The sequence below is a fragment of the Lytechinus variegatus genome, chromosome 3, assembly GCF_018143015.1.
Source record: "Lytechinus variegatus isolate NC3 chromosome 3, Lvar_3.0, whole genome shotgun sequence".
Classification (NCBI taxonomy): domain Eukaryota; kingdom Metazoa; phylum Echinodermata; class Echinoidea; order Temnopleuroida; family Toxopneustidae; genus Lytechinus; species Lytechinus variegatus.
Window position 1 is genome coordinate 63185654 of NC_054742.1, and position 17747 is coordinate 63203400.

Sequence of the window (17747 nt, forward strand, 5' to 3'; positions counted from 1 at the left end):
TAGATGCAATTACTGCTGAAAGCTGATGGCAAATTTAGTTTTGACCTTCACCCTATCTGGCATGTCCAATTTATGCAGAAATGCAAAAAGCAAACATGATAGAAAGTGGGGTTGATGGATATCTTTTGGTGTCATTCATTTTTTTTACGATTAATTGAAACATTTTTCTTGGTGTTCACTGGCAGTTCAACACTTCTACAATAGCAGGCAATTATTACAGACAATAGTCATGAATTATTCAATGATGAATGGATGTTAAGCATGATTCTGTTATCTCATACAATGCTTGAGACCAATTTGAAACTACCTCAATTTTGTGTTGATTTGTTGTCAGGGCACTGTGTTTCAGTTGAGCAAGAAGCAACATTTTGATGGTGTGGTGGTTGTATCAACAGATAGTATCTACCTCATGAAGATCACAAAAGAAGAAAGGTAAAATCTTGATTAGAAATCATCAATGTCACACATTGAATGTGAATTAACTTCATTCTCTTGACATAGCCACTTTGTTTATGGGAGAAATTTAACACACAGTTTGTTTGAAAAATATCATAATTCAAAACCTATATATGAATTGTAGAATTATGAAATAATGTTCTCTCGAACACCATACGTGACTATTTTTGTAAGTTAATTAGAAGCTTACAAGAAGGACTTTAAAAAGAAAAAGTTTGGTTCAAATACAGTTCTCAGTGCAAAGTACTAATGTTTTTTTTTACGTTAGGGCTATTCAGCATTATACAGTTTGGACATAATTATTAGACCACTTTCCTACAAACAAGATTTGTAAAGAATTGCCTGGTTGTTCAGTTCTGTTTAGTTCAATTCATTTTTTCAGAATAAAAAAATATACAATATGTAAAAGAATGAAAATGAAATTGACTGGTGCAGGAGAAAAACAAAAACTACTAAAACAGTTTATAGAATCTAGTGAAGTCATTTTAGAATATATAAAGAGTTGATATGAAGTGATATAAATAGTTTGTGTAATTACACTATGATGCATTATCCGTATTACTCCTGTCTTAGTGAGAACCCATCTGATTGGCTGGTTAAGAAAACACAACATCCAATCAAGGACCTTGTTAGAATACATGTTGGTCTTGGAAGTCAGAGTATGCAGTTTGAATTCTCCTCCGATGGGATTCTATACACCGTTGTGATAGGAGACAAGAAGAGAATTAGACAGTTTGCTGCAGTTTTGATGAGTATGGATTCATTATGTGATGATATTATACAGATATTGCCTATCTAGAGTTTGAATATAACATTTCCTCTCCCCGACAGAGTTATATTTTTCCCAAGGGATTATATTTTGCCTGAAGTGCGCGTGCTAAGGGAAAATATTCTCCCGAGTGAAAAATATAGCTTCGGAGGGGAGTTGAAATGTTATTCATTAAAACGATAGACCAGGCAATATCTGTTATATTATAAAGTCTATATGGAATTGCCATCAGAGATTGCATTCATCATCTTGCTTCAACCCGAAATTCTTGCTACAGCTCTGATCCATGTACGTCATAATAGAAAATATTTTGAAAATGCATCAAGCGCGTTCTTCATGCAATCGACGCGTTAACACTAGCGCGTTCATCAAACTACCTGATTACGCAACTTGTAAGCAGCGAGTGATGTCACCTTAGTAAATATAACACCGCAATTGGCAATACAACACTTATATTTACTGAGGTGACATCAAAACCTAGGATATAACTAATGCGATCCTCGCAGCTATGGTCACATGATGGCGTATTGACCTATCACTGATTCGAATCTACATAACCTATGTAATATATTATTTTATTTGTGTAGGAGGCATGAAAATGAGCTGGTGGTTCACAATGATTTAATTTTGATTAAAAGTCACACTTTAATTCTCAGTTATGTAAGATATAAAATGTATCAACACATTGTTCAGATCATGCTCTAGGGAAGCAAGCTACTTCGTATTGATCAATGAGATCGCACGTTTAATATCATGTACACGTTGGTACTTAAGTATAACATAAAACAAGCTGTAACATACGGGGTCTAGGAAACTGGAAAAGGGGGTCATCAGAGCAGCACGTCTCTGTACCACATACATGAGTGCCTCCCCAGTTTCCTATAATTTGTAGCACAAAGTGAGACCTTGGCCTAAGTTAGACTGGACTTTAGGATGTGAGCCACTTGTCAATATGAGGCTTTAATCACAACACATACCTATATTTTGTTACTAAATAATTTCTTTATCAGGGGAGGACTTGCTATCTGTGTTACTTATAAAATTTGTAGTAAAGCTACATCCACTAAGGCTTTTATCACACCCCAAAATTTTTTTTTGACTCGTCACACAACAGATCATACCACAATGAGAAGGCTTGTGACCAGTTTAAGCTTTAAACAAGTATTTTGTTTGTAAGATAATTCAAATTTATAGTTACATTGCAGCACAAAGCAATGCAATATACCAAGGCAAGATCTCTTGATTAAATAAAGGGTTCCACGACGATTGCTCCAATGAAAAATTCTTCACGTTAAGCCAAACATAAAACCCAACCTCCAAAACTAAATGAACCCTAATCCTAATCTTTACATCATTCTGAACCAAAAAGTCTTTACACTTGTAACTCTAACCCCATACCCTCTGAGATATTAAGGCTGGAGCAAATGTTGCAGGAAAAATGTTGTGTCTCCAAATAAATATATTTGTAGAAAGACCAGTAATAATGAACAGGGCAGGATTGTCCAAATGACATAGACTTTAGTTTTTTAAGTGGATTTGATTCGATTTTATTTGTTTTTCTGATCTCATCCAGATTTAATCAGTACAAGTGCATGGAAGAAAAAGTTTAAAGGTGTTGTATGGGAGCATGCCCAGACGTTTCTCAACCTGACCGATGAGGTGTTTGTCCCCCAGGCTACAGGGGATACAAGCTATGAGGTAGATCCTCAGATCACCGTCTTCATCACATCACAACTCAAGACAAGACTAGAAACGAAACAAGGTAACGTTTCACTATGTAAAAGTATTTATTTTTCTTTTAAATAGATCAGATATAAAAAGAGTGAAAATGAAATTAAGAATTTGCTTAAACCTAGCAAGATATCAATAGATACTATAGGAAAAAGGGTATACAGAAAAAGAATAGTACACAAAAGATGCAGGAATATCAGAAAAAAAAGTGTAGAGGAGAAGAAGACTAAAGTTCAGTAAAACTTGTAATATCATTTTTCAATCATGAACACTTTAAACAAATATGCAATTGAGTAATATGGCAAACTCTTGTCACTAGCCAAGCTTGCTTTAATAGTATCATGCAATATCATTTACCAGAAGAAAGGATCACCAGTCGTTCTTAAAATCGCTCTTAACTTACGAACAGCTTTATGAAACGGCCCCCAGGGAAAGTGAGATGATGACTATACCATCAGGCAATTTCCAGTTGCGTGACATAATGTTTATTGGTCATCCATCTCATTCTACTGTGTGATCTATATCCCAATCGTATCAAATTCCCCATGAAGACACACAATAACCTTCATTTAATTGACTGCAGGTACAGAGATGAAAGTAGAGCCACTAGGTATCCTAGTAACCGCTACTGATATCTACCTGGTTGAAGAGAACCACTTCTATCCCTTAGCTCTTGGGAAGAACAAGAAGAGTGTCAAGGGTCAACATCAGTTCGTCCCAAAGGGTCATCGCAAGATCAGTGATATCTCAGGACTGGTGAGATTCTCTCTGGTCTTCATTCCTTTAGGTGACTTGTCTAAAGTCAGACCTGTGTCTTTCCTGCAGGAATCCTGCAAGCGGCTTTTCATTACAAGTCATCGCAGTCACCATAGACAAAACAATGAGGAGTGCAGGAAAACTGTAATGAAGAGACACATCTCATCCTTAAAGCGGGATTCCTACCAAAAAACAAACAAAACACCGCAACATAGACTTTGGACAAGTTGCCTAAGGATGTCATTAAATTTCATTCAACTAATTCTTTCATCATGATTGCAATGCATTTTGTCAGATGGGAATCATCTGAGATTTGATAGCTAATCAGTTACTTAATTGCTGCTTAAATTAACACTGTTCTATATGGAGGGAAAATAATCAATTTTCTCCTCATTCAGGGTTTCCTGTTATTGCATATACTGACATCATTTAGGGCCCCCACTGATCAAATTTTTGCCAACTTCCACAAAGTAACTTAATTCCTTCAAAGCATCTCTCTGTTTTGGGGAATTTACTGAAATGTTATGGTGTTGATGGTATGAAATTTTGGTGTGATTTTACATGAATTTTTAGCTTTTTATATAAAAAAAATCATAAAACATTGCATGGAATGAGCTAAAAATGTTAGGATTTAATAATCAATGCAGCATTTTGATATACAATCATGTGATATGAAATGTACATGTCAAAATTGCCTTTTTTAAAACAAAAGAATGAATATGCTGAGTATTGTTGAATGTAAAATTTTGACATTGTTGAAAGTGATGATGCTATGTCTAATTTTTATTTCATCAGGAGTTGTATGGTGACTCTCCAACTGATGTGACGGTTTCATTCTTTAGTGAGGTAAGATTCAATCAAGATTGGTCGTAACTTAGTCATGTGATCAAGAGTATTTCCCCCCATCGATCATCATGTGATTTGAAAAAAATTAATGTGATGTGATGCAACATCTGTGTTTCGCTGATCAGTTCAGCCCCAAAAAGCCCCAAAAGATCAGTTTTCTCCCAGGCTTGGAGCCGTGGATCCAGCCGGATTAGACACAATACTATTTGGGGGGCCATATTGTCTTTGCACAATAGTCAGCTCCTCAAATTTATTGTATCTAATCCAGCTTGATTTGCACCTGTTCTCTATCAGATGCAGTGACAGTAAAACAAAATTGCGATATATAATTACCTTGCTCCCGCAAGATCTAGATGCGTGCACTCAGTTTACCTACAAGCTAGTGATGAAACTAACATTGATTTGCCCCTCGATTGTTTTGCTTCATTGTTGATGTTATAATTCCTGTTTGATGTCTTAGTAAACTTGCCAAAGCTTCATTGTAGTGATAAGATAATACACGTTTTGAGAGCAGCTAAATAAAAACTGTATTTTAGAATTATTGCATTGATGGCAACTTCATATTGTCTGAAAAGAGTCTTCTTATTCTTGTAGAGAACTCTTTCTTGGCACAAGAACGTTGCTTCTTATTTTGTAAGTCTGAAGTCAAGCTATATTGAACTGTCCTCGATTTGTTCTAATTTAAGTGGTTAATGAGATTTTAATACCCCATCAACAATATGCTTATTTTGCCTCGTAGTTGAGGCAGCTTTTAAAGCGGGAAGAAAACTGACAAAAACTAAACAGTCACTCATTGACTGTGTTATTAATAGCTAGTTCTAAAATATGCCTTATGAGATAACTATTGCTAATACTGAAAATAAATTGGCCAGTAATTTGATTTGCCTTAAGAAATCAAAATGCTTTTTTAGAGGAACATACCTATATAGTGCACCATTGAATAGGCAACTAGATATCATCACTTCATAAATGCTGTATTGTTATTATTGTTAGTATTGTTATTATTATTATTATTATTATTATAATAATTACTTTAATCATCATCATTGTCATCATCATCATCATCATAATGATTATTATTATTATCTTGATTATTATTATTATAATCATCATCATCATCATTAGTATTATTATTATTGTTATTGTTATTATTGTGTATGGTCTAGGACACTGGTGAGGAATCTCAGTGGAACATCAGTACATCATCAGATGCATCGCTGGATCAACTTATAACGGCCATTAAGCAACCTTGGAAAGAGATGTTTGGTGTTAACATTCAAGAAACTCTTCATCCCTCTATCGCTATCCAGGTATGTTAACCTCATTTCATTATCAAATGTGCAATAGACAAGTTCACAATGGCATTCTGCGCATGAGCAGTAACAGTTCATTTGAAATAAACCATCAAGCTGGTTTTCATATTCACTTACATATGTGTTTGTGATTTAATGATTATTCATATATTCCTTTTAAAGTCCACCCAAACAAAAAGTTTATTTGAATAAAAATAGAAAAATCCAACAAGCATAAAACTGAAAATTTCAGCAAAATCAGATGTTAAATCAGGAAGTTATGACATTTTGGAATTTGCTTATTTTCACAAATCAGTTATTGCATATCCGGGTCTGTATGCAAATGAGGGGTCTGATGACGTCACTCGTTCAGTATTATGTACTTCATGATATGAAATATTCTAATTTTGTCATTATTGTCCTGTGAACAAAGTTTTATTCCTCCCTAAACACGTGGAATTTCCATTGTTTTAACATTTAATGGTTCAGTCAAGTTGGTCCTTATTGTCGAATCTGTAAAAATTGAAAAATTCTTTTAAATCAAACAGTAAATAATAAAGAAATAGTGAGCGACATAGACTCTCTCATTTGCAAGCCACTGAGCTATGCTTATAACTTTTGTGAAAAATAAGTGACACTTTATAATGTCATAAATTTCTTATTTTACATCTGATGTAAAAATCAAGAGTTGCTTCCTTTTGTCAGTTTCATCATAATTGTTGCAATAACTGGTCATTTTGAACATAAAAATAATGACTGATCATTGCATTGGTTTCAGATTAACTATTAAAAGTCGGAGCCACATTTTTCAGCTAGAACCTTGCTCAGTGTCATATCTTTACTATTATTTATTTTGTTATTTCTATTCTCTTTGTTTATATGTAATTTTTTTTCTCATTGTGCACTTTTTAATGAATTTGGAAATAAATACATGGATTGAAAATGAAGTTTCAGTTTAGACAAAAGAATGCAGTGAAATGCTCTGACTGGTATTTTCATGCTATATTGATTCTAATGATTGATTGTTCACTTTGATCAAGGTTGTAAGGGCATTTTAGCAATCACTATGCAGACACTTTCTATAACATTGATAATATTTTGTCAAAAGCCCTTCATAACAAAGCAGCCTTTGTCAAAAACCAGTGAATCTAAACAGCAGTGTCGTCCTGGGAAGTGTTTCATGAAAAGACTTGTCGGACGTTTTATTCGACGAATCCTGTTTTATCCGACAGTTACCATAGTAACAGTGCCTCTAAGCCAATCAGAATAAAGGAAAGATGTCAGATCTGACAGCTTGTCGGCTGAAAATATTGATGAAACGCTCCCCAGGCCTTAAAAGGCACTGAGTGGGATTCCTGTTATAAGATACGGCATGAAATTTATTGAGATATTTCATAAATTTACTTGTTCATCTTCTCCATCTGTATTTGGTCTCTTCTTTACAGGATTTAACGTGAAGTCTCCATGGAAACAGCCAAACAGATATTAACCATCATCATACTGACCACCCAAACTTCATCACTATCAGCTATGCCAGATGTCCAATCCATCTTTTTATTTACTTCTTATGTTTTATTAATACCTTATAAGATAATTGAGATATTGTTATATTTTTCTACAATTTTCTTTCATCTGATTGGAGGAAGAGTAAAACACAGTTTTAGTAACACCTGTTAAGAAGGACCACCTGTCTGTTAAGACCACATATTTTGTTCCCTTAAATATAATTCCCTAAAGTAAGAAAACCTGCTCATAAAGACCGCTTTTCTTGTCTCTCTTGGCTGGTGTATATAAAATTATATATGTATATAAAATTTATAGTTGGGAGTATAATGCCATAAAGAAATTGAAATCATAGATTTGAAGAAAAAAAAACGAGCATAGCTTTCAAAAATGAAAGGTAAAGTCACATATATAACTATACTATATATTTCTATCTTTCCCACAATTCAGGTTAGTAAACACCATGTATTATGATCATTTTAGGAGATAACAATAATATTCTTGAATGACAGGGTTTACTCATTCTAGATGTTCTTGCTTTAAGTTTTTTTTTTAATAAGGAATCAAATTCAAGAAAAACTGCTAATGCAGCCTTGATAGACGGATGAACCTTACAGACAGATGGTTGCTTACTTATTATGCAATATTTTTGATGATCCATAAATGCTCTTTTCTTCGTTAGGAATTCATTTTTTTTTTCTAGTTATGTATTATTTGGAGAAGTATATGCATATTTTTAGTCAAGAAATGTCTTATTATATGAAGAGCTCTGTTTGAAAAAGTACTACATTTGTGCATTTGAAGAAAATTGAGCTTTTAAAATTATTGATATTCAGCTACAAATCTCTCTTTACACATAGCTTTCTACCCAAACTTTGAGAGCAATTAGATATAGAAAACTTCTGTACTGTCTTTTCACAGCCAGTTTTTTTTAAAAAGAATATTATGAACTGCAATAATGTGCTGAAAATAACAGTTGTATTACTTTCTAGTATATGGCGATAAGGAATAAGCCACTCAAAATTTATTTCAAAACATTTCAAGTAAACAAATGCACTGTTCTTCTTTTTAGTGTTCTATGCAAACTGCTGATATATTTCTACTTTGCATTTTAATTCCTTTATTTAACTTTGATATTTTCACTTGATTAAAATACTGCTTTATGCTCTGACAATGTTTACTAAATATTAAATTCTACTTCTGACACAGACTGGGTAATGGGTGAATGAATTAAAAAATAAACAACCATAGATCAGTGTTGTAGTGCCTTGATGCTCGGCCTTGGCCTTAAGGCGCCTTAAGGCCTATTTTTTCAAAGCCTTGGCCTTGAACATTCAAGCCTTGGCCTTGAGAGGGCCTTGGCCTTGGCCTTGAGGATTTTGAGCCTTGAAATTTCAAGGCATTTTCAAGGCATTTTCAAGGCTTTTTCAAGGCATTTTGTATTTTGTACTTTCATTTGTTTTATAAAAGTAATTACAAATGTTTCAATTGTTCTGTACATCTAATGACACTAAATACTACCAGTCAGCAGCAGCAGAAGCAGTAAGTGTACTTAGCAGTGCCATCAGTTGCAATTATCATCACATAATTATGTAACAAAGAGAAGTGATGAAAATTAATATTGTTTATTGGTAATATGATGTAATCATGACTAATAAGGATAATGACAATATCAATAATAATGATAATAATTATGATTACATGTAGGATTATAGTCAGTGGCGTAACTACAGGGGGGGGCATGGGGGCACGTGCCCCCCCCCAAATCGGCTGACTAAAAAAAAGGAGGAAAAGAGGGAGAAAGGAAGAGAAACGTAGTGGGAAAGAAAACATTAATGTTACATTACATAAGAAACATTTTTTTTCATATAAATGAAACATAATTGGGTCAGGGCATATATGTCTTCATTGTTCCTGGTGCTCCCATTGTCTGTTTACCGAGATATATAATCCTGCTATACTAAAACCTCCCGTTTTCAAGTCAATATACACCAAACTACCAAATATATTTCCTCGCACTTCGAGTTATTCTTTTACATGTACAATAGTATGCTTTTTTTTCATGAATACTTTAAGTGATTGTCCCATTTTAAGGTCTTAATATAAAACATTTCCTGTCTGTGCTTACGTTCGCAGTAGTGGATTGTTGAAAGATGTCTGCTCTCCATCAATTCCTAGAATGAGTCCTTAAAATGTCCCTTTTTCTGATCTGAATATCAAAAATTTCCAGCTCGCGCTTTGCGCTCGCATCATTTGGTTAGTGAACTACGTAAGGTCTTCTTGAATTCCTACAAACAAGCCTTAAAATGCCCCTCTTCAGGTCTGAATTTCCTAAATTTTCAGCTCGCGCTTCGCGCTCGCAAGATTTGATTAGTGAGATGGGTATGTTAATCATGATTACAAGTGCTTTATGTGCATGTTTAGATGTAATTCTAACAAAATCAGCAAGCGCTTATTGGCACTCCCATTAAATGACTATGGTGAGATGTGTATAATCTTAATAGATAAAAGATTCCTAAAATATAGTCCTTAAAATCTTCCTGTTTGGTGTCAATATTTACAAAAATTTCAGTTCGCGCTTCGCGCTCGCATTATTTAGCGAGACAGGTACGTATCATGATTACAAAAGATTGATTGTAATGTCCCTTTTTATGTTTGAATATCAAAAATTTTAAGCTCGCGCTTTGCGCTCGCATTATTTGACTAGTGAGATACATGTCCGTACATTGGCACTGTCCTTATAAAAATATCTCTATTAGGTCAGTATACCTGGCATCTGGGCGTGCTTCGCGAGCTCACTAGGCAGTTCCAGGTTTTTGCTGGTGCCCCCAATGCCGTGACCCACGGTACGCCACTGATTATAGTGATTTTATGACAGGAATAATTCTGACAGATCTGACTGCAATTTTGACAACAATTTTCATACTTTAAAAATAGCTTACTTACTAAAGAATGATAACAAGGTTGATTTCTATTCCATTAGGTTTTCCTTGTATTATTTTCTTTGACCAACAAGAATGTTTTAAGTCTTAATGATATTCTGAAAAGATTCGGTAAACTTGAACACAAACTTCAATTTCGTCATTTCCAAATGGGCTATGGCATCAATGGCATGATGAGCCAAAAATTTTGAGGGGCCAAGCATGGCATACAGAGCAAAATTTTAGGTTTCAAAATCAACAAATTTTGGATTGTGCTTGCATAAATTATTGTTAAGTAAGGTTCGCATTCAATTTACACCAAAAAAAAATGCTTAGAATGTCTAGTTTTTAGGTCGGAATATTACAAATTTTTGAGCTCGCGCTTTGCGCTCGCATTGTTTGATTGGTGAGTTATGTATCCTATTTATGAGTCACTAAATGCAGTCCAGAACAGCTTCCTTTTCTGGTCAGTAAAAATTTCAGCTTGTGTTTTGTGCTCGCATTAATTTGTTTAGTAAGTTGCACACCTATTTCATGATTACGAAAACAGCTCGAAATATTTAAATTTCATTTCTTATTACATCTTATTACAGCATCTCGCAAGGATGCCCTTTTAACAGTGATTAGCACCATAATTGACCCAAAATCGAGTTTTACAACTTCAAAGTTGATTTTTTTTTCAAAACCACTTGCTCGCTATGCTTTCTACATGTATAGCGGGAAATTAAAGCCTAAATCAAAATACCTGTCTTATCAATTATAAATCCCTTAAAAAAGCTTTGCTGAACTGCACCAAAATTCTCATTTTGACTTATATTGTAAGTGCATTTTTGGCTTTGACCTCCCCCCCAAAAAAAAAAAATACATTCTGCCTCCCCTGTACCAGGTAGAGGAGAAAGACATATGTTGAGAATGGGCATGCCAGGATCAGATCACCTTGGTAATAATAATTATTGCAATGTGAATCGCCTAGAACAATGATTAAATGTTTTATGTCTAAATCTACAGGATCTATCATGAAATTATTTTCGTTTTAAATGTACAAGGGTCAAAAATTTTGCTCGCTCACACCTTTTATACATTTGGTCCTGTGTGTCATGTATGCCGCCTAAGCATTGTTTTCTAATTTTTTTTCCATATATTGTACAATTGAAATGCCTTGGCCTTGAGGTTTTCAGGCCTTGGCCTTGGCCTTGGGTTTCCATGCCTTGGCATCAGCCTTGGTTATTGAAGCCTTGGCCTTGGGTATTAAAGCCTTGGCCTTGGCCTTGGCCTTGGAGGTTTGAGCCTTGACTACAAAACTGCCATAGATATACATTGATTTTGGTCAGAAGAATTAATTAATTCAGTTAAAAAGTTACTAATTCAGTCAAAGGAATTTTCCATCCAATTATTGTGCAAAGCTGTTGTATAGCGAATTAGCAATGTTAAGTCTTACATCACAGATTTTTCAGTGAATATTATTCAGTGCGAATCTATTTCTTTGCCAAATGATATATTTTTGGCTAAGGATAATATATTTTTGGCTAAGGTTGGAAAATTTTACACTGTGGTCTGTTAATTATTCAATTCTCATGCTAACTTAGTATCTTTTCAGCACTATAAGGAACCTTACACATTGCATTTTACCACATGAAATATGTTGCACCAAATTACATAATTCATTATATTTAGTGTATTTTCATATTTAAAATATGAAGTGATGCTGAATGGGAAATTATCACCACATAAAAAGCTATCTGCCCATCTAATGGGAAAATCTGGAAGAACTCTTTCAGTGTTTGGGCCCTTGGGGATAAGAAAATAATGATAGATGTTGAAGATCGAAGATGTACTATATTTTATGTTGGATAATAGAAAATGTGATGTAAATATCTTATAAAATCACAGAGATTCTATTTATTTTTTAATATGTTTGTTGTGTACTCTAGTGTTAAAAAATGTAAGGTCACTTTATTTTATGTTGAAGAAAACATTGTCCAGGTGTTGTTATTTTTTTTTAATGCCAGCCTTACAATTTATTATATTGAAAATTTACTTTACTGTATATGATGGAAAATTATGGGCAAAAACTGCTTAGGGGGCAGTAAACAGAATAAGTTAAACACTGCTGGAAAGCAGCATTGCAATAGAAAATACATTTACTCTGTCTTAAATTTTTTTTTGTGCACATTGTTTATATCAAAGTATTTCTTTAAAGTTATTTGCCATAGGGATGACATTTTATATTCAGGATATGCAATGTATTTTCACCTATTTTCATTATTTTCATCATTGTTTCAATTACTAACTATTTATTTACTGTACCTGTACAGAATAAAAAAAAACTGAAATAAACAAATTACACTGTGCAGGGGACTAATTTTTGTATTTTTCTTATTTAGTATTGACTCTTTATGAAACATTTTTAGTTCAAAGTGACATTGATCTTGAGGGATTGTAATTCAATGAAACAAAATCATTAGATTTAAGAGTATATGTATGTTGCATATTGTGTTTTTTTACTCAGTCATTAGCACATTCCAGTTCAATGATGTTATGTGAAAAACATTACAATAAATGATTTAGAATGTTCTAAAAATGACATGTTTCATCTAAATGGAAAATATTGATTTCATGTTAGAAAATGCATATTCAGGAGAAAAGAACATTTTCACCTTTCATTTCACCTTTTGTTGTTAATTGGCATGTATAATAGAGTATTCCGAATCCCAATTAAAAAAAAAATCTCTTTCTCTATCTTGTTTTCAAGATCGCAGATTTAATGATGTAATGTTTAACTGATTCTGAACGTTTTATACATTATTACCCTCAAAGAGTGAGTTAAATCAGAAAAAAAACTTGCTAAAGATTGGGTTATATTGTACTAGATATAGGGAAGTTAATGAATTTTGAAATTTGAAATCAATATAGCTTTAAACACTAAATTGAAGGTCAAGTTTTAAAAAAATTAAACTAGCATAATGCTAGAAATTTCATCAAAGTTGGATGTAAAAAAGTTATGACATTTTAAAGTTTCGCGTATTTTTCATACAACAGATATATGCACAATGCAGTGAGCTGCAAATCAGATAGTTGATGATGTCCTTCACTCAATATTTCTTTCTTTTTTTTAAATAATATGATATTTCATTTTTTACAGATTTGAAAATAAGGACCAACTTTGACTGAACCATGTAATTTTAAACAATGCTCATTCCACATGTTCAGGGATGAATTAATCGTCGTTTCACTTGACAATGAAGAGAAAATTAGAATATTTCTTATTTCATATAATAAAATGCAAAAGAAACTGAGTGGATGACGTCATCAGTCTCCTCATATGCATACTGACTAGGATTAGCATATAACTGTTTGTGAAATTAATCAAAACTTTAAAAAGTCATAACTTTCTTATTTTACATCCGATTTTAATGAAATTTTCAGTGTTATGCTTGTCAGATTTTTCTATTTTTATTCAAATCAACTTTTTGTAGGGGTGGCCTTGACCTTTAAAATCTTCAGTTTGTTGAAGTTCGCCACCCTTTGATGATTTTGCCAATTTGAGATTTGCATGGGTCTAGTGATTGAAAAGTGACCCCAATATTTGCAGATATCTTTTGTTTGTTATTCTATACCAGTCAGTGAACTGTTAAATTTCCTTTTTAAAAGGAAATACCCCCAAATTTTCACATCCCATCAGAATTCACCAAATGCCCTGAAATCAAAGTTAGCTGCAAGAATGTAGTCGTATGATAAAAAGCAAGGGAATCACAAGAAAAACTATGATCAAGGTAATTGCTTGAAAGTTTGCATTGCCAAATGAATTGGCTTGCCACCATATTGATGATATACGCATCAATTTGTTTGTAATATTTTATGATGTGCAATTGCAACTGATATGTATCTGTACTCAGTTTAAACAACAGTAATGTGCGTGCTTGACAAGCAAGAATGATATGTAAATCTCTTTTCTGTAACATACAATGAACTTTTGTTGAACACAGAACAAAATCAGTTTTTTTTTCAATAAAAATATTTGAAGATGCTAGAAATTTGCATTTGCAGTTCTTAGTAGTTGCGTGTAGTGATTTCCAACATTCTATTTTCATTATTTTGTTGTTTTTTTACATTATTTGTTCATTGGTACTAATATAACTTATATAAACAAGAAAAGACACAGAATTATTTGATATTAAGCTTGAAGCCTTGGTTGTGTATATATATATCAATAGATTTTAAAAGTGGCAAAACAGAAATGGTGTCTTGTCATATTTAGAGGTGATAAAAAAAAGATGTTATGGTTTAAAATCATGTGAAATGGCAGACTGTTGTCATATTTAGAATACCAAAAGCTCACCTGAAACAAAATCTATCTCTTGAAAATTGTTGAAATTTGTAAATTTAGAAATTAATGGCAATAAATACTTTCAACGTCTATAAAAAGTAATTTGATAATCAATTGAACCTGTAATCAGGAAATATTTACACCTATGTAATTTGGAGTATCAGACCAAAAGATTCCATCAAACAAAGTCCATGCAATTTTCCTATAAAATAAGTCTTTATCTTTGCAGGTGTTACACTCTCTTTGAGTTGTTCCATGTCTTCTTTTAGTCAGGAATTTCACCTGTTGTTTTCAACAACTTTTAAAGGGGAATCTATCCCAAATAAAAAAAAAATTGTTTTTCGAGGGGGAAAAAACAAATCAGACAAGTTGATAGGTGAAAGATTGAGCAATATCGGACAAAAAATAGAGACTTATGAAGTTGTGAAAATTTGTAATCACTATACAAATAGAGACTTCAAATTGGCAGCATTTGTGAAGTCGTAGTGATGTACATGGCCTATGGGAAAGTTGTCCTTTCCCCTGGTCGTAAGTTTATTCTTACCCAGAAGCCAATTTGAAATTTGCGTAGTCTTAGAGATCTCAATTTCAAGCAGACATAACTTTCTTATTGCTTGTCCGATTTCTTTCAAACATTAACCATTCTGTTTTATTTATTTTTCTCCTTTCCTACCCAATATTTTTGTTACCATGGTTGGATTCCCTGTTAAAGCTTTCCTCCAACAAGTGAAGAAACGCACAAATGGTATTCTAAAAGATCAGGAAGTGAAAGTGAATCATATATGGCAGAAGGATAAGAAAAATAAGTGAAAATTTCTTAAAAACGGATAAAGTGATACAGAAGTCATATGGATGAATAGATATAATGGACATATATACCAAGTGAAAAAAAAAACATGGGACCTCACAAATCCCGAATTCAAGGAAAAGAATATGTCATGAAAGCATATATATGGCTGGAAAGAGTATCTTTTTCCAAATGATTTGATACCATATTTCTGTTGTTATGCTTGGATAATCAGGAGGTATTCTTTGCAGTGATGTAAATTCTGATTTGCACTAAAGTAAGGCATGACAGCAACGAGTGAATCCAGATTCTACTGATGTCATAATCGTACATGAGTTCAACATATTTGCAAATCATTTTCAATGACATTAACTTAACAATTGTTTGATCATTTATTTCACATTCACATAAAAAACAGGTCATTACAATGTAATATAAAAAATGCAATATACAAATTGATATAAATTAAAATACATCTAAAGCCTTCAATTCAAAGAGAAAGGGTAAAACATACAGAATTTCGCAGTTGAAAATGTAAAAAAGGGAAACTAAAATAAGGCCAAATGGCCCTGTAAAATAAGTTCCCTAATACGCAATACAATGAAGTATCAAATTATAGATAGACAATGAATTACCAGTACTGAAAAACAGAATATTAAAAAAAAATAAAGGAAACATAACAAGCTAAAGAAATATCAGTCAGAGGAACAGAACTAAAACATGTTAATTAAACAATCAATAATATGTAATTTACTGAAAAGTTGTTTTGATATGGCTTTTAATGCAACCCTTGTAGGATTATGACATCATTGACCTCTTGATTTATTCATTGCAGTCATGCCTTTACTTTGGTGCAAATCAAAATTTACAATGACTGTAAAGAATACCGCTGATCATAAAAACGTGAAGACATACCACATAATTATGGCACTAAATTATTTGGGAGAATATACCCTTACAGGCCATGTATAATCATGTGTTTATGACATACTTTTCCTTAAATTGGGGATTTGTGAGGTGTCAAGTTTTTATTTACTCATGGTTTTCCAAGTGGTGAAAAATTTGGAAAAAGGAGGAAGAATAGCAGCTAATTAGGGAAGGGGCCGGGGAAAAGCGCATACTTTTGTAATTCCGAAACTTCGTTATTCGAAGGTTCATTAGTCCGAAAACGAAATGAGGTTCATTAGTCCGGAAATTAAATGATTAACGAACCTTATTTCGTTTTTGGACGAACGAACCTTCAGAACAACGAACCTTTTTTCGTTTTCGGATTATCGAACCTTCAGAATAATGTTCGGATTAGCGAACATCGAGGTATATATAGGCAATTTACGTGTTTCGGCCGGATTATGAACCTTCAGAATTACAAAGTGTAACTGGGGAAAAGTAAAAATGGTGATAGGTCAGAGCTGTGCAATTCTATTATTCTTCATTCTATACATTAAAAATCTATATATTGGCCTTTGCAACATACAAATTAAGTCAGGAATCTTTATAACACAATCTTTACACCACATTTACAGCTCATATTGGCAACTGTTGTGAAAGAAATTGCATCAATTTTCCCCAAAGCTATCCTCCCTCACCTATTTACAGGGGCTGCAGAACGGTTTTCATAGTAAGGGGGGGGCTGACCATAAATCACAATTCTATGGTCATTTTTACGTTTTTGTACACGGTTTTGGAAAAAAGTGGCCCCCCTGCTTCCGTGGCCCCTGCTTTTAACTTTTGATGGATATATGTAGGGGAGCCCCTCCCCTTTTTCAGTGAAAGGAAAGGATCAATTTATTTTTCTTGAAGTGATTGGTAAGTTTATCTCTACCTGTTGTATACCCCTCCCCCAATTAATAAAAAAAAAACAAATGAGAAAAAAAAAGCTTTGTGAGGGCCGACTAGACATGGCATATTTCTGTAATAAAATAATATTGTCTGGATTTAAAAAAGCTATTTTCAGAAGTTACTTGTCAGTTCGTGGTTGTATGACCATTTGATTGTCATGTATTTAAAGGGAAGAAATAATACCGTATGTAGGCTATATATATTTGTGCTCACGCCATAGGCACACGTACACAGCTACAGGCTCACACCCCTTATCCCCGGCCCCGGCCCCACGCCCCTTACGTTCACCCGGCTGTAGCTGTTTATACCGGCGTCAAAAATACAACTTTTTGGGCCTGGGTTGGAGCTCTTTTGAACGATATAAAGCCATACTTATTGTGGACGGTGCAGGACGCAAGAGGAACTCTTCCCAGAGTAAGTTCCCTATGTGGTTTTTGGTACAGCAGATCTGTTAAAGAATATAATGATTAGGAGTTAGGAGTGTGTGAGTGCTGTGAATGATGAACCGGGCGGCTAGCGT

General features: G+C 33.5%; 2 protein-coding genes across 5 annotated transcripts in view; both read left to right on the forward strand.

Moving 5' to 3' along the window:
• The window catches only part of LOC121411620 (serine/threonine-protein kinase 11-interacting protein-like), a 47828-nt gene extending 39228 nt beyond the window's left edge, over positions 1-8600 (forward strand). For all 3 annotated transcript variants that reach the window (XM_041604431.1, XM_041604430.1, XM_041604432.1), the window contains 7 exons: positions 335-432; positions 1030-1208; positions 2799-2987; positions 3540-3712; positions 4508-4558; positions 5725-5868; positions 7296-8600. In XM_041604431.1, the coding sequence (XP_041460365.1) occupies positions 335-432; positions 1030-1208; positions 2799-2987; positions 3540-3712; positions 4508-4558; positions 5725-5868; positions 7296-7307 (846 nt within the window). In that variant the 3' untranslated portion in view covers positions 7308-8600. The remainder of the gene's footprint in view (positions 1-334; positions 433-1029; positions 1209-2798; positions 2988-3539; positions 3713-4507; positions 4559-5724; positions 5869-7295) is intronic.
• An 8930-nt stretch (positions 8601-17530) lies between these two features.
• Positions 17531-17747, forward strand: part of LOC121411623 (protein O-linked-mannose beta-1,2-N-acetylglucosaminyltransferase 1-like) — a 35067-nt gene continuing 34850 nt past the window's right edge. For both annotated transcript variants that reach the window (XM_041604434.1, XM_041604435.1), the window contains exon 1: positions 17531-17641. The gene's annotated coding sequence lies outside the window, so the exon portion shown is untranslated. The remainder of the gene's footprint in view (positions 17642-17747) is intronic.